The 27,670-nt window shown below is 39.2% G+C and overlaps 1 protein-coding gene across 1 annotated transcript in view; it reads right to left on the reverse strand.

Moving 5' to 3' along the window:
* Positions 1-167: 167 nt before the first annotated feature.
* The window catches only part of fbn2b (fibrillin 2b), a 73,440-nt gene continuing 45,937 nt past the window's right edge, over positions 168-27,670 (reverse strand). The window contains exons 11-65 of the mRNA XM_028027679.1: positions 26,845-27,090; positions 26,585-26,728; positions 26,291-26,410; positions 26,070-26,195; positions 25,855-25,977; positions 24,384-24,659; positions 24,245-24,298; positions 24,035-24,160; positions 22,703-22,828; positions 22,428-22,547; positions 21,085-21,222; positions 19,244-19,294; positions 18,956-19,081; positions 18,637-18,864; positions 18,406-18,531; positions 18,169-18,297; positions 17,946-18,071; positions 17,677-17,802; positions 17,425-17,547; positions 17,209-17,334; positions 16,873-16,998; positions 16,211-16,333; positions 15,931-16,053; positions 15,406-15,531; positions 15,197-15,319; positions 14,741-14,863; positions 13,872-14,033; positions 13,714-13,782; positions 13,492-13,617; positions 13,276-13,401; positions 13,035-13,184; positions 12,863-12,934; positions 12,638-12,763; positions 11,687-11,812; positions 10,754-10,879; positions 10,551-10,667; positions 10,113-10,241; positions 9,898-10,017; positions 9,217-9,342; positions 8,978-9,130; positions 8,819-8,884; positions 8,599-8,724; positions 8,223-8,342; positions 8,018-8,140; positions 7,772-7,903; positions 7,115-7,240; positions 6,688-6,894; positions 6,185-6,310; positions 5,916-6,038; positions 5,612-5,728; positions 5,374-5,502; positions 5,047-5,166; positions 4,503-4,734; positions 4,256-4,409; positions 168-3,639 (exon numbers count right to left, since the gene is read on the reverse strand). Of these exons, the coding sequence (XP_027883480.1) occupies positions 3,262-3,639; positions 4,256-4,409; positions 4,503-4,734; positions 5,047-5,166; positions 5,374-5,502; positions 5,612-5,728; positions 5,916-6,038; positions 6,185-6,310; positions 6,688-6,894; positions 7,115-7,240; positions 7,772-7,903; positions 8,018-8,140; positions 8,223-8,342; positions 8,599-8,724; positions 8,819-8,884; positions 8,978-9,130; positions 9,217-9,342; positions 9,898-10,017; positions 10,113-10,241; positions 10,551-10,667; positions 10,754-10,879; positions 11,687-11,812; positions 12,638-12,763; positions 12,863-12,934; positions 13,035-13,184; positions 13,276-13,401; positions 13,492-13,617; positions 13,714-13,782; positions 13,872-14,033; positions 14,741-14,863; positions 15,197-15,319; positions 15,406-15,531; positions 15,931-16,053; positions 16,211-16,333; positions 16,873-16,998; positions 17,209-17,334; positions 17,425-17,547; positions 17,677-17,802; positions 17,946-18,071; positions 18,169-18,297; positions 18,406-18,531; positions 18,637-18,864; positions 18,956-19,081; positions 19,244-19,294; positions 21,085-21,222; positions 22,428-22,547; positions 22,703-22,828; positions 24,035-24,160; positions 24,245-24,298; positions 24,384-24,659; positions 25,855-25,977; positions 26,070-26,195; positions 26,291-26,410; positions 26,585-26,728; positions 26,845-27,090 (7,511 nt within the window). The 3' untranslated portion in view covers positions 168-3,261. The remainder of the gene's footprint in view (positions 3,640-4,255; positions 4,410-4,502; positions 4,735-5,046; positions 5,167-5,373; positions 5,503-5,611; positions 5,729-5,915; positions 6,039-6,184; positions 6,311-6,687; positions 6,895-7,114; positions 7,241-7,771; positions 7,904-8,017; positions 8,141-8,222; positions 8,343-8,598; positions 8,725-8,818; positions 8,885-8,977; positions 9,131-9,216; positions 9,343-9,897; positions 10,018-10,112; positions 10,242-10,550; positions 10,668-10,753; positions 10,880-11,686; positions 11,813-12,637; positions 12,764-12,862; positions 12,935-13,034; positions 13,185-13,275; positions 13,402-13,491; positions 13,618-13,713; positions 13,783-13,871; positions 14,034-14,740; positions 14,864-15,196; positions 15,320-15,405; positions 15,532-15,930; positions 16,054-16,210; positions 16,334-16,872; positions 16,999-17,208; positions 17,335-17,424; positions 17,548-17,676; positions 17,803-17,945; positions 18,072-18,168; positions 18,298-18,405; positions 18,532-18,636; positions 18,865-18,955; positions 19,082-19,243; positions 19,295-21,084; positions 21,223-22,427; positions 22,548-22,702; positions 22,829-24,034; positions 24,161-24,244; positions 24,299-24,383; positions 24,660-25,854; positions 25,978-26,069; positions 26,196-26,290; positions 26,411-26,584; positions 26,729-26,844; positions 27,091-27,670) is intronic.

A 27,670-nucleotide genomic window follows, 5' to 3' on the forward strand; every position in this document is an offset into this window, starting at 1 on the left:
TTTTCTAGATTTGTTAGATAGTTTTGAGAAATGCATTTTCTGTACTCTTTTGCAAATGTCAGGGATGATTTGAGACGTGCACCAAACCTTTAAATAAACTCAAATCATTCTGCTGAGGTTTTTGGTTTGATGTGCCATCATAAAACCTAAAAAAATAATTAAGTAAGTAAAAATACAACAACAACATTTTATTGCCATAATCGTCACCGGACAAAATTGTACAATGCGAGTCATTTACATTTTTCCACACTGGCTGTAAAAATCTTTGGTTTCCATCTTCACACAATCATTTAGGATACTAAAAATCCTCCAACAGGAATGAAAGTTGTTGTAGGTGCAACAGAGTGATTGTCATCAGCTTTGAGTTAAACCCTCCGCGCCCCTTCTCCCCTTCCTGCTACTCAATTTCTTTACTAAAAACCTGCAAAAAGGATAACAAAGGCAGTATTCAAGTTTGACGCTGAAGGTGGGTTACAGCCTTTTTAGCAAAGAGAAAAAAATTACAGATTGACAGTAAAAGATACAAAGTATACAAACTTTTTCAGATTAGAAAATGGTTATGTGCTATAAACATTGGTCTACTGTTAGCTGTGGAGAAGTGCAGTAACCCTGAATGTTCAAAGAGAAGGATTATTGTAGCACCAAGTAGATCCCAGCATTGTTTGCAAATATGCCTCATCATCTTTGGCATCCTACAGACAGTGTATGTTTCCCTGTGTGTGAGATTACAGATAAGCATATAGTTTTATTACCTTTTTGTTGATCACTGATATGAGCAGTGATCGACAGATATATATTTTTACCTTGCTTTTTTTTCTTGGGCTGTCCTGAAACAGAATGTCACACTCACTTCAATCTTCCTGTTTTGTTTATATTGTTGACTTGACAGTAAAAAAAAAAAAATTTCATTTGAAATATACAATTTAATTTCAACAAGCATGTTTGATGTTTGTCAGACATTTCAAAAGGCAGACATACACTACAACAAAACGTAGGGAAAAAAAGTTAGCAGATTCAAGACTGCGCTTACTTTGTACAGCAACATAGATGGCGTAATGTAGCACCTTTTTCTCTTTCAGAGACAAAATAAGTATGACCTGACAGATATTTTTTGTGAGGTTTTGTGTTCGCCCTGTGTGCCCTCCCTCCTTTCTGTCACTAATTTACAGTGTCGTGAAAATGTTTTTCCCCTCTTGCAGATTTCTTGTTTTTGCTTTTTTGTGACACTTAAATGATTCAGATAATCAAAGACAAGCTGGAGAAAACATGGATCAAATTTATTCCAAGAGCACATTAATGACTCATCCATCTTTTCTTCATAAAAGGTCAGCTGTCATGATTTAACCACAAGAAAGACACTAGATACAAATTTTGGAACAAAATCATAATGAGATTTTAGTCTGTTCAGTTCTGCCTATTTTGAGCTCCTTTCAGAACGAGCTGCTTTATAGTGTTTTGTCACTTTAAATTTGCATGTGAAAATTGGTGCTGACAGAACACAATTATACAACCATGCATCTTTGAAAAGCAAAAGTGGAGCCTCCTGCGCAATCAACAAGAATACAGAAAGTAGTTTCTGAATAATAAGTCAACAACAAAACACTTACCAGCTATTGTACAGTGCATATAGTGGTAAAACCAGCTGACCAAACATGCTGGAGCTCAGCTGGGGTTGCTAGGTAATGATGCAGTGTCCATTGAATGTGACTCAACATTGGGAGGTTTTTGAAAAGGCTCCTTTTCCAGACACCAAAAAAACACACCAACTTATTGCCGAAAAACTGCTGGGTATTTTCTTAAAGACAATATTTAGAAACAGTTGAGACCCAAATGGAAGCCCAAATGTCAAAAATTTTAATTCTGTATAATAGGTCCCCTTTAATATTTTAGAGAAGGTGAGAAAAATAATATATGGACTGACAGGACTAAAGTGAACATTTTTGAGTGCATCATAGTATCATGATGTGAATTTAGAATTAGATTTCAGAAAAATAAATCCCACCATTAGTGATGGCCTGGAACAGTTTTATTGCTTCAGGACCAGAAGGAGTTGCTGTAAATGATGGAACCATAAATTTTCCCTCTAAATGGCTCAGAAAAAAATATCAACTTGATTATCTGAATCATTTAACTGACAAAAGCAGAATACATTTTGTAAGGGGACAAAAACGTTTCCACAGCAATAAATGTTATAGCTGTCATGTACCTTTGAGATGGCTCCTGTTACGTTGTAAACTAGGCTCAGCCTTCAGTTGTCAAAGAAGTCAGATAAAATTAGCTTAATTTCAGCTACAGTTCCTGAAGCATTTCAGAAGACTTCCTGCTCAACGACAAATCTGGCTCTCAGGATGAGAATCAGTACACCTGAAGTGAAGATAAAAACAAATTCAACATGATCTATCTTCTTTAAAAGCCTAGAAGCTCCTAAATGGTGTTTCCCTGCTTGTGATGGATGCTGAGGGACGCTAGCACCCTCTTTTGTTTCAAAGTCAGCATCACAGCATGGCGTCCACACTATGCAAGACATACTGAGGTAAGCAAACATGACAGCACACACGCACGCAAACACGCCAATCCCTGCTTAGCTCTCCGCTTGCGGGCACGAGCAACAATCAGTCGCATTAGAGCAGAACGCAGCTTCTTCGTGTCTGGATCTGAGGACCGGTCATTGCCGAGCTGCAAAGAACAGAGTGCTTTGGACGTAAGAACCTGAAATGCTGTGTAAATGTTGCAGTCCTTCGTGGTGATAATCTTTCAAAAAGCACAAATACATTAAATGGCACACTTGAATACTGAGAGGGACAAAATGTGGCAAACCTTTATCCTCAAGTGTTGGGAAAGAATCCCGAGATCAGGTACTTTCACACGACTAAGAAAACCCCCAAAACATTTTAGCTCAGCCCTTGGAACATTGAGACACTGAATAAAACCCCCGTCTAGCCTAAACAGACCTGCTAAGTTTTCTGGATGGAGTTGGAGAGGCCCAAGCACAAAAGCATCTCTTTGCCTTCTTCTCCGCTGCCTCTCAGCAGAGAAATGAGTGCTGGGTCAGGTAGAATTATAGTTATGGAACAAATAAAGGAAAAAACATCAACATATAACTTGCAGAGTAACAAAGTGGTGGTAGAGGTGGGCTTATTGACTCAGTTTTTCATAGCCCGTAATTCTCCCTCTGTTAGTCTGATGGTCCTTTCAGGCGGGGGAGTAATTCGATGGTTAACAAATAAGTCCAGAGAAGGATTGCACACACATACACTGAGCTCAGTGCAGGTGAATGTGGAGCTTGATCCGCAGAGCATCCCCTATCTCCCCCTGTAGGTAGTCATAGTCGTGCTGCTCCTCCAGCTGATGTAGTCTGCGGGGTCCAAACAGAGGCAGGCTGGTGATCTCCAGCCGGTAGGACCCAGGCTGAGGCGGTCTCTTCCCAAGCCGGAGCATGCTCTTTCCGTCCCGGCGCTCCACAAGGCGGAAGTGTTCGTCGGTGTTGCCATGGGTTATGATGTAACGTACATGATGCTCCAGTGGCTCCAGGGCGGGGAGGAGCTCAATCAGAGGCTCCTTATTGAGCAGTGAGGTCAGTGAGAGGTTCATGGGGATGGAGGCCTGCGTGTCCACACTGGCCATGCTCACAACTGGTTCCTACAGAAAGGAAAAGAAGAAAATGATGACGCAAAATCTAAATAAAACTAATTGGAGTTTTTTGTTGCAGAACAACAAAATGTAATATCGTTCAGGTACATAAATGCTTCTGTAATGTACTGTATACACATTATATGATGTTGGCCAAAAAAGTGAACTCTGGTCTGAATACAAATCGAAGTCTCGATTTGGTTGAAGTGAACACTGGTGTGGTTCAATTGCATATGTGAAAGCCAAGCTGATGAAATGCAGAAAGTCGACTATACCATAGGACATTCTGGGTAAATACAATCAAAACAAACACAAGAGTCTAATGCTATTAAGAAAAATGTCTCATGGTCTTTTACAGACAAAAATGAATTCATAGAACTGCTAAGACACTACTCCATTTTTCGTTCTGTGAAGAAAGAATTTGCGTTTATCTTCCTCTGAGGTTTTTGTGTCGTTCCCCTCTGTTATTTGTGCTGCAGCGCCACCACAGGCAAGGGGGTGAACAGGCTTCTCAAAGGGTTTGAATTGTTTGAAATGGTGCAGTGTCGAAGTGAACTGCACCAGCTGAAAATGTAACTATCAAGAGTGAAAAGATCCTTAGAAATCTTTGTGTCACTGTGTGTACCTGATTCAGTTCATTTTCATTGGTACTGCGCCTGTGACGTCCATTCTTTCCTCCTCCATTGATCTTGCACTCATAGCAAGCTTCAGGAGACAGACTGTCATCCTCATCACCATCCACGAGTTGGCCTGGGAAGCCTGAGCCTGAAACACAGTGACTGTGAGGAGACAAAAAGAGAAAATCATTTTAATAATCATTACATCAAATACCAAACATGGTTCACTTATTTGATGATGATGTAATTCCTCACCCCTGTCCAGCTCTGAAGAAACCTCCAGGACAGCCACACAAGTAGCCTCCATCAGTGTTGGAGCAGCCGTAGATGCAGGGGCTTGTGCCTGTGCTACATTCATTCACATCCTGGCAGCCACCAGCATTCTGCTCAAAGTCAAAACCAGAAGGACAGACGCACTTGAAGCTGCCCAGGGTGTTGTAGCAGGAAGCGGAGCCACAAACAGTCCCGCTCTGACACTCGTTTTCATCTGCAGAAAGAGAAACCTATTCATTCTGATGATGATGCACATACAACACATGCAGTGATCCCAGACATCAAAAATGTCTTTGTACTTTTAGCAATACATTTTTCGGAACTTCTCCACCAAGCTAAACATGACAGCAGTTTAATAAAATCCCTAAGATTTCATAATGGCTTCCAGTTATCATACGATTAACAGTGGATTGCAAGAGATTTCTGAAGTATTTCAAAAAATGTCTCCCTTCTGAAATGGTCCTAGTGGGTGATGACTCTCAATCAGGCCAAATGAACAGACAGATCTGAAGACACACTGACTCACCCACACACTGGTTCCACTGGTAGTGCTGCACATATCCCTGAGGACAGCCACAGCGGTAACCTCCCAGCATGTTCTGACAGCCATGCTGACAGCGATGGTTATTGTTACACTCATCCACATCTAAGGAAAGGGGAAAATAAATTTCTTTTGATAACTTACTTTACAAATATCAGCAGTAATGTCAACATAAGGACAGCTATCAAAGATGGATGGAAGACTGTAGGAACGATTCATTACAAATCCTTAAATTTTAAAAAGCTTAACCCAAAGAAATAATATATGGAACCCAACAGGACCTGAATATGTGAACATATCCTGCTTGCTCACCTTCACACTCTATGCCAGTGCTATCCAGGGAGAAACCTTTAGAGCATTCACAGTTGAAGCTACCAGGAGTGTTTACACAGGAAGCTCGAGAACCACAGACACTGTTTTGGCCTGTGCACTCATTGTTGTCTACAAAGAAACAAACAAAAAACCCACATGATTTTTATTTGCTTCAGTGGCAAATAATTAGCAAATGAGTCACAGAGCCTGAGGTTCGACTACTTGTAACTGAACTCACCAATGCAGGCGGTCTGATGCTGAGTGAAGCCATTTGGACACTTGCAGTTGAAGCCTCCGATGGTGTTAACACAGAGGAACTGGCAGTTGTGCTGCTTTGTTGAGCACTCATCCAGATCTTAATGCAAAAAAAGCAAGGCATGCAAACTAATTTAGCTTAAAACATAAACAAGTAATACGTAACTTTGAAGCTAGTTGCTGTGTGAATATATTTGCAAATTACATATTAGTCCAAAAGTAAATATTAATCATCATGTATCTGCAAAGGCTACGCTGGCTTAAGCACAACTACAGAGTTCTGTCACCTTTGCAGGTCTTTCCATCTGGTTGTAGGCTGTATCCTCTGGGGCAGGAGCACAGGTAGCTGCCTTCAGTGTTTTTACACAGGAAGTTACAGGGTTTTGGAGACAAGGAGCATTCATCCACATCTGCAATATGCAGCAAAGTTACATGAAGTAGAAGAAAGGTGAGTCAGGATGCCATCACAAATCTTCACAGTCAAAACCAGTGAAAGATTTTAATGTTTTCAAAGTGAGAAAAAATTGGATGGAAATAAAGCAAAGATTAGCCTTACCGACACAGGAAGTGCTGGTGAAGTCAGCTTTGTATCCTACATTACAGTGGCAGCGGAAGGATCCTATAGAGTTGATGCACTGACCGTTCTTGCACAGATCTGGCAACACCTGGCATTCATTGATATCTGTAACAATAAAGTTCTACTTTATATTAATCTGCACAGACTGCTATTGCAACAGATTTTCACAAGTCAGTTTTTTAAGTCAAAGTCAACTCTCAAGTCCAGATCCAGTTGGTTCTCCAATGTACAAATACACACAACACTTTTCAAATGTTTAGTTTGAAAATTTTTTAAAAAGATGTGCAATATTCCTTCCACTCCCAAACTGTCTGGAACTGTCTTATAAAATTCACATAGAACACATAAAATACTTTGAAGTTAATTGCTGTGTGAATACATTCACAAATCAGATGAAAATTAAAATATTATTACAATCTTTGTTTTAATTTTCCTGTTTCAAAGTAACACACTGTGGGTGCAGATTATAGTTTGTTACTCACCTCTACCATCTGTGGTGTATCCAGGTCCAAGAGGGCACATCTTCTTGTATTGCACAGTGCCAGGTAGAGGGCACAACTCGCACTGTGACCCCCAGCCTCGACCCGCATTGCAGCAGCACTCAGACTTAGTCACAGTGTTCCTGTTGGTTGACGATTGCTGGCACATAGTCTGCAGGACCTCTGTGAAACAGAATCCCTTTCTGTTGTCTAATGGAAAAGAAAAGAAGTGTTTTTATTTGTGAAAGCATTCTTGGATTTAGGAAACTGTGGGGTAGTTTGAAACGTTATTGAGGTCATATAGAAAAAACAAAAATTTTATTTTATTAAAAACTGACTCAAAAAGGAGGCTACGTTGACATAAATATAAAATAAGCAAAGAAAGACTAATTAGTGTCAATCGCGGGCCAGCCGGCAGCATAGGTCTTACCAATGCATTCAGTTCCAGTTGAGCTCGGCTCAAATCCGTCGTTACACTCGCAGCGGTAGCTTCCCACCGTGTTGATGCAGCGACCGTTCTTGCAGATTCCAGGTTTGGCACGACACTCGTTCAAGTCTGCAGCAGAACAAACAGGTGAAGGAATGAAAAGTCTGAAGAAAAGGGAGAATTCTGTTGCAACAAAGTTGCTGCAGTATGGCAGGATGAATAAATTATAACATACAGAATATGGAGGGATGAAAACAGATGGATGAATGGCTGGGTGGATGGACAGAGGCATGGATAGATGGAAAAGTAGCCAGATGGACATAAATGACGATAGATATCTGTTCATCTGAGTCATATTTAATCGAGAACACCTATAGAGTATGCATATATATTTTGTTTTTCAGTCAGTGATTAACAAAAATGTTGCCTGAAAAGGCTAACTAGTGACCTCAAGTCTTCATGTAGACAAGCAGAAACAAGCTGTGAGTATTTTTTATACTTACATAAAAAGAGCCTAAATAGGAGCTACTTACTTTTAGTAAATTAAATATTCTCATTTTCCATCCCGATCCTGATTTCGAAAATACTTAAATAAAATCTCATAATTTTCCAGACTCTGCAGGAATCCTGTAAACTATAACCTGGCACATTTCTACTGACCCATGCATCCCTCTCCATCTGGTCGCCGCTGCATGCCAGGAGGGCAGATACACATGAAGGTTCCAATCAGGTTCTTGCAGGTCATGCCTTTAGAGTCGCAGTCATCTAGTCCCTCTGAACACTCATCCTGATCTGTGTAGGGTTAAAAAAATGGCAACTGGTGTTACTATTACTCATATTTATACAAAAACCAGAACAGAGAAGAAGAAGTAAAATGAGAGTGTTATTTCTGATCTACCATCTCACCTCTGCACATGCGCTGGTCATCTCGCAGCACATAGCCGGCAGGACACATGCACTCGTAGGACCCAAATGTGTTGACACAACGGAAAGCACAAAGAAGGGGATTCTGGGAGCACTCGTTAATGTCTTGAGCCAAGAAGAGGGACAGAGAGTCATTACTAAGGGGTAATGTCCATATAATAAGTATTCTTGGAAGTGATCCACTAACCTTCACAAGTCATCATGGGTCCCGGTTCAAAGCCCTCCTGGCACGAACACTCAAAGCCTCCCACTACATTGGTGCAGGTTCCATTTCCACAAGGGTTCCCAATGGAGCATTCATCCGTGTCTGAAGAAACCGAATCACAGGAGCAAACACACAAGATAAATACATTAAAAAAAGTTGATTTTATGACCAGTAAAAAGCACCCCAAAACCCTACATCGATCACCCCTACATGCAGGTAAATCCACAGTCTAAATCAAGCTAAATTCAGTGATAATAGTGATTTTAGAGATTAAATTTGTTAGCTAGAAACCTTTAACACCATAACTCTGTCTTTGTCTTGTTCTGTAAACTGAACATCTATCTAGAAGTCATCTCACCAACACAGTTGACTCCAGTGTAATCCAGGTTGTATCCAAAGGGGCATTCGCATCGGAAAGAGCCATCTGTGTTGATGCATATTCCATTCTGGCAAATTCCAGGATTATCCAGACACTCGTTCATATCTGCACACAGTCAGAAAAAGCTAGCTCATTTCAACAAATCTGTCATTTTTCTTTCTTTATATTCAGGACATCAGATCACAGTTGCAGCACTCACCCTCTCGAGTGTCACCCAGTCCAGGCAGAGCTCCAAGGCCGTAGGGGCACAGAGTGTTGAAAGCAGCTGTTGAAGTGTCAACAAAATGCCAATGTTTTATGGTTGACATTATGTACAGATGTATGTGTGAAGGGGTGAGTATGTGTGTGTGTTACACACCATCAGTTTCTCGTGGGCACAGCTCACAGGGAATTCCCCAGCCCTCTCCAGGCATCTTGCTGCAGCAGCACTTGGCCTTAGTGGTGTTGAATGCTTTAGGGACTGAGCATTTGCCCGCCTCAAACTTGGTGAAACAGAAGCTCTCTCTGGTGTCTACCATAAAACATAAGTGGTTTCAACAGGAAGCACAACGGTAAATATTGCTACAATTTGATCTTCAGGATTGTGATAACTCTTACCGTAGCAACGCCGTTTGTTGTCAGAGAGTACGAAGCCCGGCTGGCAAGAGCACTGGAAGCTGCCTGGGGTGTTGGTGCAGGTGCCGAACTGGCAGAGGTTGGGCTCTACTTCACATTCATTAATATCTAGTAAGATGGTGTGCAAAAGAAAAAAATAGAAAAAGATATTAGTCAAGATTTCAGCCATTTAAGTAATGACATAATAGCACATAATTTAAAGCTGCACTTTACTGACAAAAAGAAACCATGCAGTGTCTCAGCCACAGGAATTTTCAAATGCACAAATGGACTACCAGATATGGCTGACGTATCAATACACTGTAAGTGTTAATTTTTTTCATACAGAAACTGATAGTTTTTTGGGGTGAGGAGGGCGAGGTTGCCAAAAAAGATCTTACTATTAGAAATTTTATAAATAAATGTGAGGTGGGTTGGTGGTAACACCAAAAGACACTGTTGTGTAAAAGCAGAACTGCAGAGTAGTGGGGCAGACATAATCCCCAGAATAAACTTTTGACATCTTCACTGCTGTAACACAGTTTTGTATATCCACATAAGTAAAACATAGATTGATTGCGTTGTTAAAAAGTGAAGATACCTGCAGATACCTCAGTTTGTTTTTACTGAATATATCACGGTGTGTGTCAACAATCATGATGTATTGAAGATTTTTCCTGTTACCTAAACACTGGTCATTTTGCACCTGGTAACCTGCAGCGCAAATACATCTGAAAGATCCATCCAGGTTCTGGCAGGTTCCTGGAGAGCATGTTCCAGGCAGACTAGTACACTCATTGATATCTGTGGGAAATAATTTTAAAAACATAATTTTACATTCAGTGTGACTTTTAATGGATTACATTTATCTCACACATCTATTAGAACTTGTGACTTACCAATGCAATTCTTTCCATCAGGGCTGTTTTCATAACCCTCATAGCATAGACATTGAAAGGAACCAAGCCCATTGATGCATTGTCCATTCCTGCACACTTGGCCCTGCAGAGCAAAGCACTCATCTACGTCTGTAAAGAAGATGTTACAGTGATTAGGAAAAACGATGAAAAATCTTGACAAGAATAATTGAAAACTAAGCTAAGCTAAGTTAGTTTTCTCGTGGCTATACCACACACACAAAAAATAGAAAGAAAGCTGCATATTCAAGTATAACTTTATGTGTGGCTAAATGTTATGCTGACGCAGTTTATTTTATTAAAATATAGACATATAAATGTAATCAATATAACAGTAGCTGAATCCCTGAAACACTTTGACTTTTAAAGTACACAGCTTGCTGTTGGCATTTTTGAAGCAGAACAGTGAACAGTTCCTACCCATGCAGTCATTGTTATGTGTGAGCTCAAATCCAGGAAAGCAGAGGCAGTTGTACGATCCCACCGTGTTTTTACAGGTACCATTGCCGCACGGCTGCCTTTCACATTCATCAATGTCTGAAAATAAAAAAACAGGATTTCATTTGTGAGAAGCTAACATACAGCATTTTTATGTATCAGAAAGTTTGAGATTGTACTCTTACCCATGCACATGGTTTGATCAGCAGTGGCCTTGAAGCCATTGTGGCAGAGGCAGCGATAACTGCCCTGTGTGTCGATACACTGTCCATGGCTGCACGCGTTAGGAATCTCCTGGCACTCATTGCGATCTGCAAATAAATATATTTGATTTTTTTTTATCCATATTCAATCATGAACTTACCATCTAGGGCTGAAAGTTTTAATTTAAAAAATATTATTGTCAAAATGAACTCAAGCACAAAAACTAATGAAATACATTGAGAAAAGAGAAGCATTTAATATTAACTTGCAGTAATATGTATTATACCATTATAATTACCTTATGTGTTGATTCATTATTGGTCTGAATTACCTGCCAGCCTTCTCTTGACGTCATAATAAAATATCTAATGTTTTTGCATAATCATGTAATCTGAAACTGTGCATCCACATTCCTGAGGAGGTTCTTACATATTCAGTGATGTACCAAAAACCTCAGACATTTCTTTAACGTCTGGTCTTTAAATGTTTAAGTGGTCTAGATTTTTTCCAGGTTTTTGGGGTGATGTAGCACTACTCCACCCTAGCTTGTCACTCTGCATTGCATGTCAGGTGGCTAAAAACATGTTACTTTTTATCTTGGTCAGAAAGAGGTAAAAAAAAAAACACATCCAAGAACTAAAAGAGTATATCCAGTTATATTCATAATGGTCCACAAAATAAAATAAAAACATGTTTCTGTGAAAAAAGAATATTTTACATGTTGAAAATACTAAATTTAGAAGTATTTGTACAAATTTGTTGCTTTTAAAAATAAAAACAGTTACATCATGTAATTTATTTAGTAAAATTTTTTTTGAGTAAATACAGTGTTTTTACAGCTAGGTTATCATACAATGCAAATTTAATAACAGCTAGTCTCTGCAGGTAATCTGTGAAGGTAAACATGAGCTCACCCAGACAGGCCCCGCTGGGGGACAGTTTGAAGCCCTGGGAGCACTCGCAGCGGTAGCTGCCTGGGATGTTGATGCAGTTTGCGTTGCGCTGGCACAGGTTGTCACCACTGTTGCACTCATCAATATCTGTGATGGAGATAGAAAATAACAAGCTTTAGACATCGATCACCAGCTCTATAACTCATCATATTTGGCTCTGAGACTGTGTACAACAGGACAAAAAAGCCATTATGGAGTTGTAGAGTTCAGGAAGCTACTCCCAGGTTCTGATTGATGGCTTTGCAGGACACAGCTGCCCTTACAAGAACATAATTCAAGATAAATGAAGCAGAAATTAACTGGGAGGCTTGTAAACATATCTCACTGCCAGTGAGTAAGAGATGTGCATGCTTTAACTGAGCATGCATGTCCTGGTACGACTTCATTTGTTATTGATTTATTTAACCAGCACTTCTATTCGTAAGTTCTTTGTGATATGAAATGAATTGGTGCATGCAGCATGTGTCTGTTCTGTCAAAATTGGAAAAACGGTATGGGTGGTGTGAGAATGCATGCAAGGCCAATATAGTTTTGACAGCAATTTGCAAAACAATCATCTTTGATATAAAATGAAAACTGTTTTTTGGGCCGTCTGTGTGCAACTAATCGATATAATATGCATCACTTAGTGAATGGAATTATTAAAGCAAATTAATTATTCTGAATTCATTTTGAGTTCATTTTTTATTAATGAACATCACTTTAACATTAAATGGTATGTTTTGGTTTCTTTTTTAAAAGGACTTAGCCAAAAATGACAAGTTACACTAACATTACAAAAGCTTCTAAAGGGATGAAACTTTTAGTTTTAGAATGCTTTTAAAGGAATTGTATGGTTACTTGCATGTCGTCCCCAGGAATATTCATAATGCAGCAGATAGAAGAACAAGGAATATTTGAGCTGAGACTAACCTTCACAAATCAGTAGTATGTTGTTGTAGCTGAAGCCCATTGGACATTCACAGCGGAAGCTTCCAATCTGGTTGATGCACACTCCGTTAGCACAAATACCCGGGATTTCTCTGCACTCATCAATATCTGCGACAATAAAGCACAATTAGAAGATAGCATCAACAAGCTTTGAAAGTGATAATTTGAAACTGATTAACAACCGCTGCTGGATTCACCATGACCTACCAACTGGTTTGCCGGTGTGGATGTCAATGATGAAGCCAGGAGCCAGGTTACCGCATAGTGCCTGGTACGCATCTGGACAAATCAGCACAGAGGAGACTCAGTGACAGTAATGAAACATGTTGTGTTCAATCAGTCTATTTAATGCATTGTTCTGGGTTTTGTAGTGGCTCACTGGTAGCAGGAGTAGGACACGGCTCGCACGGCTTGTTCCAGGCTTTGCCCACATTGTAGGCGCAGCAGCACATCTTCTTGGTCATGTTGAACGACAGCTCATTCTCACACGTGTCATTGAAGTTGCGGTAGCAAACACTTTTCCTCATGTCTGCATTACAAGGCACAAATGAGAACTTTCCAATATACTACAAAGCTGTTTGCAGTAAATCTGTTTATTTGAGGGAACCTCTACCACTCACCCATGCAGTTGTTTCCTCCATTGACCTGCATGTATTCAGGAGGGCACACACAAGTGTAGTTGCCCAGTGTATTGTAGCAAGTTCCAGGCCCACAGATCCCAATATGAGCAGTGCATTCATCAATATCTGGAACAACAAAAAAAAATCTAAATAAATTAAATTCATTCAACTGGATTCATTTTGCAATGTCTTCACCGTTAAAGGAAGAGCACATACCTTCACAGATGCGAGTCTCTTCATTCAGGTAGTAGCCTGGCGGACACTCACACTGGAAGCTACCAAATGTGTTAATGCAGTTCCCACCCTGGCAGAGACCCGGTAACTCCATGCACTCATCAATGTCTTAAAGATTAAGCAAATAGAGAAATGAGTGTTTGTCACATTATTTCTTTTCTGTTAATATTTATCACCCAAAAAGGAGAAAGCGGTGTGTTCTACCTTCCAGAAGAACAGTGATGGGATTCGGTCTGAAGCCCTCCCCTCCTGGACAGAGAGTCTTGTATTCGGCTACAGGGAAATAACAAACAGTGAACCACTGTGATTTAAAACAAAATATTACAGGGTAAATGAGTGGATTTTGGTTCTGAGGTGCATACAGGAGTTGGATGTTGGGCAAAGTTCACAAGGGTTTCCCCAAGCTCTTCCATCGGAGCAGCAGCAGGAAGCTCGTGTAACACCCACACCGATCTCCACACTGCAGGAGATTCCTCCGTCACCCCGAGGAAGGATGTCCAAGAAACAGTTACCAACACGGGTATCTGACAGGAGTAAACAGCAAGTCTAAATAAATCATAGAAATATTTAAACAGCAAGCAGTACAGTTTCTGAATTTCTTCAGGTTTTATCATATGTAGTTATGAGACAGGGTATTTTGTGCGTGCAGTGGAAAGCAATATTTTCACTTAGACTATGGAGCAAGTAGCAGACTCCTCCCCCAGATTTAAAAGTAAGGAAATATTATGTTTTTGCACCACTGATTTTAACTAAAATGTACAACTGCTCCCTTTAGAAAAATTAAAGACATGGAAATAATTGTTGTCATTTCATGGCAGCTGCTGAGAGCTTGCTCTTTCTGCCACTAGGTGGCATGCTTTAAACTTGTTACATGCAAGAAAATCTCAATATGCAATGAAATGTCACCATCAACAGTTTAGGTATTTAAATGTGTCCGATATTAAGCAACTAATAAATCTATTAACTTGTTGCATCAGGTTTGCCTGTGACCACACCTGATTTGATGATGTGTGCAATGTGAAAAACCTTTAGTTGGTTAATTAATTTAAATATTGGAGTGCTACTTAAATTGTTCTTATTTATTAAAACACTTTTTTTTGAGTAAACATAATTTGGAGCTTTTGATGAATTTGGCACAATTTCTGTGCTGGTATGAAGTTCATTCACCTATTTCATAATATCCAAGATTACAGTTGGAGAACTGTCTTGAAATCTTCTGAATGTGACTCACCCACGCAGCCCACACCAGTGGGGTTGAGTGTAAAATCAGGTGGACAGTTACACATGTAGCTCCCTGGTATGTTCACACAGAGTCCGTTGAGACAGTTCACATGGACAGCACATTCGTTGATATCTGGAAGACACACAAAGAACACTCATTTTTGAACAAATGCCAACTTAATTGTTTGCACGGGAAGTATAACAGTTTTATATTTTTGGCAATTGTCTTTATAAAAAATCTTGCCACACAAACTAATAATTCAGGATAAAAGAGAATTTTGTTCTTCACAGCACTTTGTAATAATGAAATCAGCAACTTATCAAGTTTACTAAGTAAGATGGTAGCTTGTTTCTTTATTGTTTATCACTTATTTTATTGGACTCGGTTAAACACCATGAGGTCAATTTGAAAAAAATAGAACATGAGGCCTTGTTTTATTTATTTAAACTTTAGTGTGACAGCTACCAGTGCAGTTTCCTCCACTGCGGTCCAGTTCGTAGCCATCGTCACAAACACAGCGGAACATGCCTGGAAGGTTCTCACAGGTTCCAAACACACAGATGTTCTGGAAATTACACTCATCAATATCTGCAGGGAACATACCAAAGACAAGGTTATTATGCTACCCTACTTGAATGGAAAAATAATGCAGTCTGCCAGAATTAGTGCTGCACCTTTACAGGCCTTGCTGTCCTCAGTGGGCGTGAAGCCCATCTCACACTCGCAGCGGTAGCCTCCAGGAGCGTTCAGACACTGCCCGTTCTCACACAGGTTGACGTTGTCTGCGCATTCATCCATGTCTGCAATAAAGCAAAGAAATGAGTTATTAAACAATGCCAAACTAGACTTGAATGAAATAAAGTTAAACACTTAAACAAAAGGAATAATTTAGAAAAGACAACCTTTACTTTTCATCAACAATTGATGCCTTTGGTTCTTACATTCAAAATATTTGTAGTGTTATTTTTGGCTCAAGACATTTTATTTTTTTTCTTATTTGCAAAATGCCTAAATATTTCTTCGCTAGCAAGGTCTGAAAAGTGGTAGGTGTACTATTCACATTATTAAACCATGTTTATCGGTCTTTTTCTAAAAAGTTTGCATTCTCTTTATTAAAAGTCAAACTTTCATTTCAATCACAGACTATTTCACCAAACCTGTTCTCAAGTGAGCATCTAACATCAGAGTAGTTTTCTTACCTGAGCATGAAAAGCCGTCTCCATTAAAGCCTTCTTTGCATGTACACCTATGTGACCCTGGTGTGTTGACGCAATCTGCATTGAGGTGGCAACTGTGGTCCTCTGAGGCACATTCATCATAATCTGGAAATAAAAGATTATCATGTCATCATAATCTTGGCAATAAAATACAGCTCTAGACAAAATTAGGTAATTATATTGAATTTAAATTGATTTAAATATTGGGAAATAATAATCCACAACTTCAATATTTACAGAGACAATCTGAGTATAGACTCACCCACACACTTGATGCCGTCTCCCACCCAGCCATCTCTACAGCGACACTTAAAGCTCCCCGGCACATTAATGCAAGCAGAGTGGATGTCACAGTTGTGAGCTCCAATCTCACACTCATCAATATCTGAAAAGAAATAAACAGCAGAAATACCCAACAGTTATACTGTTTATGTTATGTGAACTTAAAAAAATAACTACCACACAAACTCTCATAAGTACAAAGTGGTTTTGAATTTGTTGAAAGCATCCAGAAAAAAAAACAACACAAATGCAGTGCATCGTTAACCGGGAAAGGGGAGAATATACTTTGCTAGATTCTAATAAATTGAACAGTTTTGAATTTTCATTTTTTAAAAAGCAGCACATACGAAGAGAATAGAACAATTTTCTATGGCAATAAGGAACCTTGGCAGCAGAACGGTATCTTAAAACTTATTTCTGTCCGTTTGATAACAATACATTATTAAAAAGGAAATTTTCCTCACCATCTACCACAACTTGTTACTTATTTCTTGATTGCATTCTAGAGCTACAAATATAATTTCATAAAAATGTAGAACTGAAAAATTTGAATAAATGGTTGGCCTATTTAAACACTTGACTCAGACAACCACTGATGTTTTTTTTTTCCCCCTGTTGGTGTGTGTGTTTGTGTGTGTGTACCTGTGCAGCCTGTGGATCCCTTCTTGACAAAGTATCCCAGCTGACAGTGGCAGATGAACGAGCCTTTGGTGTTCTCACAGTCACCGTGGAGACAGATGTTTGGGTTCAAATCACATTCGTTCACATCTGGGCAGACAGGGATGGATACAGACCGGTTACACAAGTAGAGTTTTCTCGACGGAGCTCAGAGTGATTTAAAGTGAGACTGACAGAGAAAGTCCCACAGAAAACAAAACAGAGTCATAACATGTCTGAACTTAAGCACAGGTCAGGGAGAAAATAAATAATGCGTCAGCCAAAAATAAAATGATGAATTTTGAAGAATTCTCCTCTTACCGATACAGGTCCTCATGTCCATGGAAGCCATAAATCCATCAAAACACAGACAACGATATTCCCCAGGAATATTGGTGCACTGGCCTCCATCACAGACCTCTGGAGTCTCTTCACACTCATCAATATCTATCAAACAGCAGGAATAGTTTTTAAATTTTTTTAAAAGCAAACACAAATTTCCTAGTGTTCAGTAAAGCATATCCAGCGTTTAATTACCTGAACAAGTCCTGAGGTCAGGCATCAGAGCATAGCCCTCACTACAGCTACACTCATAGCTGCCCTCAGAGTTGGTACAGTGAGTCTCACAACCTCCGTTCATGATGGTGCACTCGTCAATATCTGGAGAAGAGGTCATCATCATTAAACATTGGACATGCACAGTCTCAGTGAAAACAGAAAACCTAAAGTTCAATGGATTTCCACTTCTATCAAAACGTTATTCAATATCAGAACAAATTTTCCACGTACCGACGCAGCCCTGTCTGTCAGGTGTGGCCTGGTACCCGGTGTTACAGGAGCACTGGTAGGTCCCGGGCATGTTGACACACTGTCCGTTTCTGCACAAGTTGTCACTCAGCTGGCATTCATTCATATCTAAACCAAGGTAAAAATAATGACATAATACATTCTGAAATTCAAGAATGTATTGATTATTTTGCAATAAACTCATTTGACTTTCATAGATGCAACTGTTGGTTGTTACTGCATCTTTACATTTTGTGTTTGTTACCCCCTACCTTCGCAGACAGATGCATCGTTGCTGAGCACATATCCTGCAGGACATTCACACTCAAAACTTCCCTCTGTGTTCAGGCAGGTTCCTCCATGGCACAGCAAGGGGTTTCTCTCACATTCATCAATGTCTGTCATTAATTAGAAAACCATAACATAATTTAAAAAGTTACTCAACGAGTGTTAACAAATGAGCTCATACAACATTTTTCTGTAGTTCAGACTTACCCATGCAGTTTTTCATCATCATGAAGCCACTTTCGTAGCCTTCGAAGCATTCACACTCAAAGCTGCCGGGTGTGTTGACACACGTACCGTGGCCACAGAGGTCAGGGGAGATTCGGCACTCATCAATATCTGAAATAAATGCACACAGAAGAAAAGGAAACAGTTTGTTTTATTTTATGGGGACATTTTATCAGTTTTTTTATCTTAAATTTAGAGCCTCTGTCACCCAGTTCGAACCTGTGCAGTTTCTCTCCTCGGCTGTGAGAGCAAAACCGCTGTTGCACCGACATTTGAAACTGCCGATTGTGTTTCTGCAGGTTCCATAAGTACACAGACCCTGGAAGACCTTACATTCATTCACATCTGTAAAGAAACACGTTTAAAAAGTGATTAACAACCAACTCACACAGTGAATTCAGTGCGGTTCTACCACAAACTGGCTCCCCATCCGCAGTCAAAATTAAGTACCTTTATAGAAGGACCTGCCGGTGAGAATATCTCCTCTGTTTGCAAAGCCGCGACCTCTGGGACAGATGGTATTGAACTCAGACGTTCCTTCTTTAGGACACTCCTCACAATCAATCCCCCAAGCAGCACCCACAGAGCAGCAGCACATGTCCACACGGTACCTTCCCGGAAGAGGCTCACCGCACTCATCCTCATGCCATTTCTTATAGCACTGCTCACTGCGCATGTCTGGAGAAAGTTCACAAAACCAAATGAGTCTAAATGATTTCTGCATTTAGACTTGAAGATGTGGGGGTTTTATCATCTAAGTTGTTCTTACCCACACATGTGCGACCACTGCTGTCCAAAGTCAGGCCTGCAGCGCATTCGCAGCGGAACGATCCCTGGGTGTTCACACACCGCCCATTGGTACACACTCCAGGGAACACTTCACACTCATTGATGTCTGCAGGGAGAGAAGAATTTAACATGGGCGAAAAACATTAAAAATAAAATAAAATTCATAAGGCTGAGGTATAATTGCAATGTACAAAACACAGGATCATCAGTGGCAACTAAAGGGGCCACACAGAGTCATCACACACACGTTGATATAAAATACACTTACCTTCACAGACGAGGCCCTTCATGCGAGCAAATCCTCGAGAGCAAGCCGTGTCTAAGAAAACAAATAAAGTTGTAATCCTAATTTCTTAATGAATAATATATACAGTTTTCTTTTGTTAATAATTACACCAGCGTAGATTTATAACATTTTACAATGTTATGTAAAGTGCAAGTATGAATTTCGTGGCACATACACATATCTTTAACATCTGAGTGATCTCATTAGGCCACTAAATGATAGTTTATTGATTGGAAAACTGTGAATGCCGCAGGGAACAGACGAGCACTGCGGCCAGAATATCTGCTGTTTGTTACCAAACTCTTTGCTGCGTCAAAGATAAGTTAATGGGTTGGGTAACTTTTTTTGCATCTGGAGAATTAAGACTGAACCACTAATGGAGAAACATGCTGAGAGAGACTTTTTTGTGCTGCTCCCCTCATTATTCTGAGAAAATGGAACGTGTTACCTCAGACTCTGATTCACTTAAAAAACATTCAGACAAAATTAACTGCTTGGTTTGCCACAGCAGAGTTTTAAACAATTAAAGATACAAACAAACGTGCTGTGTGCCAAGGGTCCATTCTTGGTAGAACTCTAGGTAATCTGTTATATTAGTCTTGGCAACATGTCAGTGGGGTGCCTTGAATCCCACCACGGCTCTGGCTACAGCTGAAATTTCAGCAGCAGCTGAAATAAAAAATCCACAGTCTAACTTCGAATATGTGCGATGCTACTACGATCAGGTGTTTTGTACAGAGAGATTGGTATGTGCCCAGCTTCCAATGGAATGTGACTCAGCTGGTAAAAATAATTGTGCATATGCTTGTTGCTTTTAAACCAAGTGATCATTGGTATAGTATTTACTATGAATATGCTGCACTCTGCACAGAAGACCCAGTCATCTGCATTCTCTCATGCTGCTGGTGAAGGTATTAATGGTTCTTCATCTTCCACTGTGAAGCTTAGACTGATTCCTCGGTACCAGAATTATCTCTCATATGCAACAGGAACTAAAGGCTCACTAGATGTTTGGTTTAATTTTGCTGTGATTTATTGCCATTCATCCCTGGAAGTTTCAGAAAATGTGGCATTGCCTTAGCCATAAATTAACACATACTTCATCAAAAATAACTTTAATGACTTAAATTATTTGAATTTATAATGTTGATGCTTTCTGTTGTACACAAAGATCTTCAAGAAATATTTCTGTTTTGTAAATAGACAGATCTTCCATTTCAGATTTCCATTGAGTCACTTCAACTTTTCCACTTTGTAAGGCTTCAACCACTATGTAGTATCAAACTAATACTTCAGAAATCAGCGGTAAATGACTTTGATTACTGTCTTCAAACATGGGAGCCATAACCAATAAAACAAAAATGCCTTTGTATCACAGCATAAGTCAGAGTATGAAATTATTTGCTGTAAAATATTTTTTACAACAATTTCATTAAAGGTATTCATAACTACAATCAAGAAGTTTTGCAATATATTGAATCACAATTGTTTTATATATTGTTATAATTGGTCAGGTAGGATATTTTATGTCATGTATTTATGCTCATAACTATATTATATCGAGCAAGTTAAATGAACTCCAGTGTGGCTTAATGCCCACAAGAGCATTTCTTTACAGGTTAGAGATGCTAGAGGTCATGCAGAGTGGTGGGACATTGTGTAATTGAAACAAAGTCAAGTGTGCAAAAGATTTCCAGCAACATAATCGCAATAAAAATATTTCCATCAGATTATGTAGCTTTACTGAATAACCAGTGAATGTCAACTTTACACACAAACTAACAAACATTCATGAAGTTGTGTTTTGGGATAAATGAACTAACCGATCTCGCAGGGTTCGCAGGGGCTGCCCCAGGCGGCTCCCAGCGTGGAGCAGCACTCAGACTTCAGCGTGGCTCCGTTGATGTTCACCTCACAGCGGTTGTCTTGTATCGTGAGCCAGCAAGTGCTCTTCATGCTGTCTGTGGAGCCACAGCAGAGCAGAGAAGACTTGATTTAAAGAACTCTGTGGTGTTTTTAGGTGAAACAAACAGTTCTGTTAACACTCAGGATTTCCCAGCCAAAAAGCCTAAACAACAGGCTAAGAAATGTGGTGAGCACATTTCTAATCCAAATAAAACATTTGCCAAGCCAGTTTTTCCCTATTAAACTCATGTTTGTGGGACACAAAATATAAACCAAGCAGCTAAGCTGATCAGAGATGACCTCAGCACATTAATATTATCACATAAACTTGAGTAACATCATGTTAAACTCTAATAATATTTAGCTTTCCATATTTTACTCTTAAATAATAATCATTTCTGTCTGAGGCTAAAGGTTAAGCTAGGTAAATACCATAAATATGTGCATTTTTGTTATTTTCTAATCCCACACCCCTGCATTCCTTACAAATGTAGACAGCAAAGATTTCCCCACCAAATCCAGACGACCACCCAAACACAAAAGCACGCTTTACTTCCCTAATCTCTTCCCACTGGGAAATATAGAGCAGGAAACAGAAAAGCTAGAGGAATCAGTAGACCTCTGAAAGAAACAGCCTGTGCAATGTGTGAACTTTGTGATTAATATAGTAGTAGATATCAAAATTTTTGTTCAAAGCATATGGCTTTGAAAACTGAAAGAAATATTTTTTTACTTTACTATATAATCTTTCATTTCACCTTATTATTTCTAATCTGTCTCAATGATTATAATCTCTATTTGAACCAAAGCTAATTTTGGTATATTTTCTAAATAACAGTGTGTGTGCACCTGGCCCAGTTTTCATTTAAATTACTAGTAATTTGTGTCCACACCTGTTTTGGCAGAGGCATGTAGAAACACCCACACAATTTTAAGTGTTTGATGACACATATAAACTTATATTTTCCTGTGAGTCATGTAAAGCAGAAACCTTACGTATAATCTTGTGACATGGCAAACTTCTAAATGTTGAGGAGAAAATGTTAGAAAGCTATAGTCTGAGAAGGCTGATATGCTGTCATTCTTTTAAGTTGGGTTTTATTTGTACAGATGAATCTGGTCTGCTTATTTCTTAAGGAGAAATCGGAATAGACTAAAATGGAAAATTAACAAATTACAAAAGAAAAGGTAAACAAATCAATCACCAGAATCTCTTATTTGCCATGTTGCTGCCATAATTCACATTAAATGACTGTCTTACCAACGCAGATGGTATTCGTGGAGTCCAACTTGCTGCCGTGGGCGCACTCGCAGTTAAAGGAACCGGCCACATTGCGACAGAGTCCGTTGATGCATGGGCTGGAATCACACTCATTGATATCTGCGACAGGCAAAGACACACATTTGAAATCAGGGAAAAGTAACTTTCAGTAAGTTAGCACATCTGGCAGTAACACCACCTGCAGATGATATCCATAGTTAGAAACAAACAATAGAAAAACAAACAAACATGATTTTAGCGGAGAGATAACTCACCCTCGCATGTTTCAGAGTCGGGTTTGAAGACGAACCCTTTGGGACAGGAGCATGTGTAGGAGCCCGGGGTGTTTCTGCACAGTCCATTGTCACAGAGCAGTCGGTTCACCAGACATTCGTTGATATCTGCCAGTAGGTAAGAGAGAAAACTCTTTTCAACATCATTAGGTTTTATTTGCATTGTTTACTTATCATTATCGCTCAGGCTCATCACTAGAAACCTGTTAACACTCCTTGTAAAAAGGTGTATTAAGACGCAAAGCAAATGCATATTTGTTGACATGGTATATTTTCACACACTTTTCATGATTTTTAGGTACCATAAAATAAATCTTAAGCATTTTCCATTGCTTATTTTAATTTTTAAGTCTTACATTTTTTTTGGCTAAAAAAAGTGACTTTAGTAAATGTTACATTCTAGTTAAGCAGGAGGTGGCTCTAAGGAAGTAACTTTTCTACCGAATGTGTCTGTTTATGAACTGAGATAATTAATTAAAAAATCTAAAATGAAAGGATAGAGACAAATATGGTTGGGGAAGGACTCACAGCTTCTGAGATGGATGGTAAGAGCTCTAAAAGAAAGATTCAAAGTTCACTGTTTCTTTCACTTAAGTTGCAGCAAAATGTTAATATTTTGAAGCAATTAAAGCTTTTTTGAAAGCCCTTTAAGCATCTCTAGAAAGTGCTGAATCATAATCAATGATTACTTATTGAACTTACTTATTTCAGTAATTGTTTAGAATATGATTTCTACAAGTTTCACAAGACAGTCAAAGTTTCACTATTGATGGTACATGATACTGTTTCTCCAGTCTACAACACTGTACCAAAGTATAAGTCTTTAATGTTTTGGATCTAGTCTTTGGTGCACCACAGACCATAAAAGGAAAAGGACGAAGCCCCTGAAATGCTTTTGGCAAGAGCAAAATTGTTGCATTTATATTATGCTAGTGCACACACAGGTAAACATATTTAGTTACATTATAACTACAGACTTCAAAGAATTGCTTGCAGCTTTTATGTTGACACAATGAAAAACATGCATAATTTTTCTTTCCACTTTAAAGTTAGGCATTTTTTCTTTTGGCTTCTCAGATAGAATGACAGTAAAATACAGAAAATGAGAAACAATTCAGGGGATTTGAATAGTTTTTCCTGGCACTGCAGATGTCCAAACATACAAGTCATAGACACAGCTACTTGACTTTTACTAGCATTTGTAGCACACTTATGATCACAGCAGCCCTGAAACATCTGTGAATCCTTTCTTTACAGGAAGAAATATTATAAACGTCCCATAAAGTTAAGCTCTGAAAACAAACGCAGACTCACCGGCGCAGTTCTTTCCACTCGTGTCAGACTCGTAGCCAATGTTGCAAATGCAGCGGTAACTTCCTCTGAGGTTCTCACACATGCCATTCTGGCAGATTTCTGGGTCCAAGGCACACTCATTGATGTCTAAGAAACCATCAAATGTAACTCAGACGATGTTGGAGATAAAAATGAATGAAGCATTGATTTTTCTAAATGTAAAAGGCTTACCTCTTCCATCAGTTGTGATACCAATACCACCGCTGCATACAGCCTGGAACTCAGCTGAATGGGAAACATTGAACAGCAAACAGTTTAAATAAGCAGATTTTCTTTTTTTTTACTCTCAACTTTGACACAAAGATACTACCTGAGTTTCTGGATGGGCAGGGTTGGCAGGGCTCTCCAAAGCCATGCTCAGGGTTAGCACAGCAGCACTCAGACTTGGTCACTGCTCCTGGAAACGGACGTGAGCACGTTCCCATTTTTATGGTGCCGTAGCAGGTGGTCCTCATGTGTGTGTCTACACACACTCTTCCATCAACATCAACGGCCAGACCCGGTGGACACTCGCAGCGGAAGGATCCCTCGCTGTTGATGCAGCGGCCGTTCATGCAGATGCCAGGTGTGAGACACTCATCAGTGTCTGATGGAAAGAGAGGGTGCAACAGAAGGACATCATGAAGCAAATACCAAGTATTTAAAGATTTATGCCAATAAATTAATTTCATAACCTGTCATGACAATTTTATCCCAACCTACTTTTAGATCAGAATTTTATTATAATTGTCTTCCAATATACTTAGCCAGCAGGCAGCTACTGGTAGTGTAGTTAAAAACTCAAAAGGAAAATACAGGCTGGGTATGTGATCTTAAGTGCTTAAGTAGAAGGCAATCAGACATCTTCTCTTGTTTCATGAGGATCTTTTGACTCTTTCCAGAAGTGATAAAACCTGTTAGGTGAAAGATTAAATATCTGTGAAGTCATGCCATTCACAATCGCTGAATTACCTAATACTGTATAATGAAAAATGTTTTTGGTGAACCGGTCTTATTTGAAATCCAATACTGTCACTTGTTGGCATAAAAGTTACTATGCTGGCTAGAACTGCAGCAGAAATGCAACGTCTACAAAAATGCAATGAGAATTGTAGTTTTTTTTTACTGATATATCAGGTTATTGCAGAGCATTTAATTCCTTCATTAGGGTGTCAGTTTATTAGGCCTTCAATCTTTTTTCTCCTCTCTGAATACATCACAGTACAAACCTTCACATTGTGAAATCAAGTTGTGTTGCAGACTCTATCCCTTTTTCTATCCTGAACAGCGCCATTGTGTTATGCGCCAGATTGGCATTTGTTCTTCAGCAAATTTTAATTTGTTTTCAGCTTGTGCTCATCTTCTTTTTACACAGTTCTTTATTTTGGACTTGAATGTGAACGTAAGTGTAGAGAGTCTTAACACTGAAAAAGGAAAAATTCTAAAAATGAATATTTATGTCTTGTGAAAACTTCTTAAGAGAAAATGTAATTGTAGGATCATATCCTGTTATTATGTTTTACTTATATCGTGTTATTTATTTTATTGGTCAAGAAACTTGGGATCCATTTATAAACAAAGCTCTTAAATACATGTTTTGTTACAAATGCAATGAACTGGTAGCAAGTTGGAAAAATTCCATAACATATTCCTAAAAGAATTGTTAATTTTCTTGTCTGTATAGTTATTTTTGGACAGTGGTAATTAGAAACATGTGAGGAAGTTAAAAAAAATACACAAAATCTCTTTAAAAAATAAATGATCATTAAGATTTCACCAAATTTACACATGCTAAATCATACCGATGCAATACCGGCCACTGGGTGCTAAAGTGAAGCCCGGCTTGCAGATGCATTTAAAGCTGCCATCCTCGTTGATGCACATGCCATTGAGACACATGTTGGTAGTGGCGCACTCATCGTGATCTGGCAAAACCAATAAAAGTTTGATGATTTTCATGACAATGACCTCTTCCATATGAAGTTCAGCCATGTTTCTGCATTTGCTTCTTTCTCACCAATGCAGTTCTTCCCATCCGGAGTAAGCTCAAAGCCAGCATTGCAGATACACTGGAAGCTGCCCTCTGTGTTGACGCAGCGGCCGTTACGACACATTACTCCATTCACGATACACTCATCAATATCTATAAAGAGGTGAGACTATCTGTTAATTGTGTTTATGAAACATTTGCCTCTGCTATGATGAATTTGTGCATGTTGAAGGCATTTTCAGATGTACCAATGCAGGCCTGTTTGGTAGGGGTCCCCTGGTATCCTTCGTGACATTTGCAGTGGTACGCCCCAGGTGTGTTGACACAATCGCCATTGATACATGGGTTATTCAAACACTCATCCACATCTACAAGTACATAATAAAAACAGAGCAAAAATCACAAATAATCAACCAGGACAATAATTAAGTTCCTTAATCTTACAGGAGATGGCAGTGTAGAGCCTGAAATAAAGTTGTAACTTTCACTGCATCACATGTGGTTCTATGCTCCAGTGCAAACTGCATGGCCATGTTTCTTACCAATGCACTCCCCGCGGACATCCTGCTTGTATCCCATGTTACACTCGCAGCGATAGCTCCCACGTGTTGGGATGCATCGTCCATTTAAACACAGGTGGGTAAAATGTTGGCAAAAGTCAAGGCTTTCATTTACAGAAACGGTGCCTTAGAAAACAGCGGACACAAAAAAAGAATAAACGTTCAAAAAAGATTGTGTAGGTACCACACTTTCTGTTTTGTTTCAGTAAACATAATCATTCAAATCAACTGAAGGGACTCACCTATGTTCAGGTGATTCAGGCCTCCTCCATTCCCTCCAAATGTCCCTCCATTGCCCACAAAGGTCCCTCCATTCTCTCCAAAGCTGTCCCCTCCGCCATTGGTATGTGGCCTTCCATTCCCGTTACCGTTTGGTATACTGGGGAGCTTGAATCCGTAGTTTCCGTTGTTGCTGGGGAAGTATCCATTGGGGAAGGTGTGAGGGAGTCCTTGTGGGACACCCACAATACACAGACGCCTGAACTCATCTTGTAGAAAAAGAGATGGCAAACAATAATTTAGAGTTTTGCTGTGATCAGTTTGCTTCACTCGATTCATGCATGGAACAAAATGGCTCATGTAAATCCTCAAAGTACTCAATTATTCAAACCAGCTTGCTTTAGGGCAATCAGTAGGAAAAAATGTTAACAATGTGACTTTTTAGTCAATAGGTCACATCAAAATTTACTTTAAACAACCAACCCCTTTGAACATCACATTAGACTACCCCATTTCACCGACTCCAACCAACTTTTAAACTGATTTACACATCAGTGGATATCTGTGAACATCATTTAGCCTTTCACTTGTCTAATCAACAAACCATTGCTGTGGAGGAAATTTGGCTGTATAAAGCTGAAGCGCTGTCCAGTGTCTGTGAAACAGTTCTGAGTTAACAGGCATGAGATTTTCTACCTGTGAGAAAAATAAATGGTCTGATCTGTTAACAGATAAACCATATATTCTATATTATTTCTACAGGTTTATTCCATTTACAAGTAAAATAAGTTGAGGATATCTTTTATCTAAAATAATTGAAAACACATTTTAGTTTACGGGTGAAACAGA

This window comes from Xiphophorus couchianus, chromosome 9, assembly GCF_001444195.1.
Source record: "Xiphophorus couchianus chromosome 9, X_couchianus-1.0, whole genome shotgun sequence".
Classification (NCBI taxonomy): Eukaryota; Metazoa; Chordata; class Actinopteri; order Cyprinodontiformes; family Poeciliidae; genus Xiphophorus; species Xiphophorus couchianus.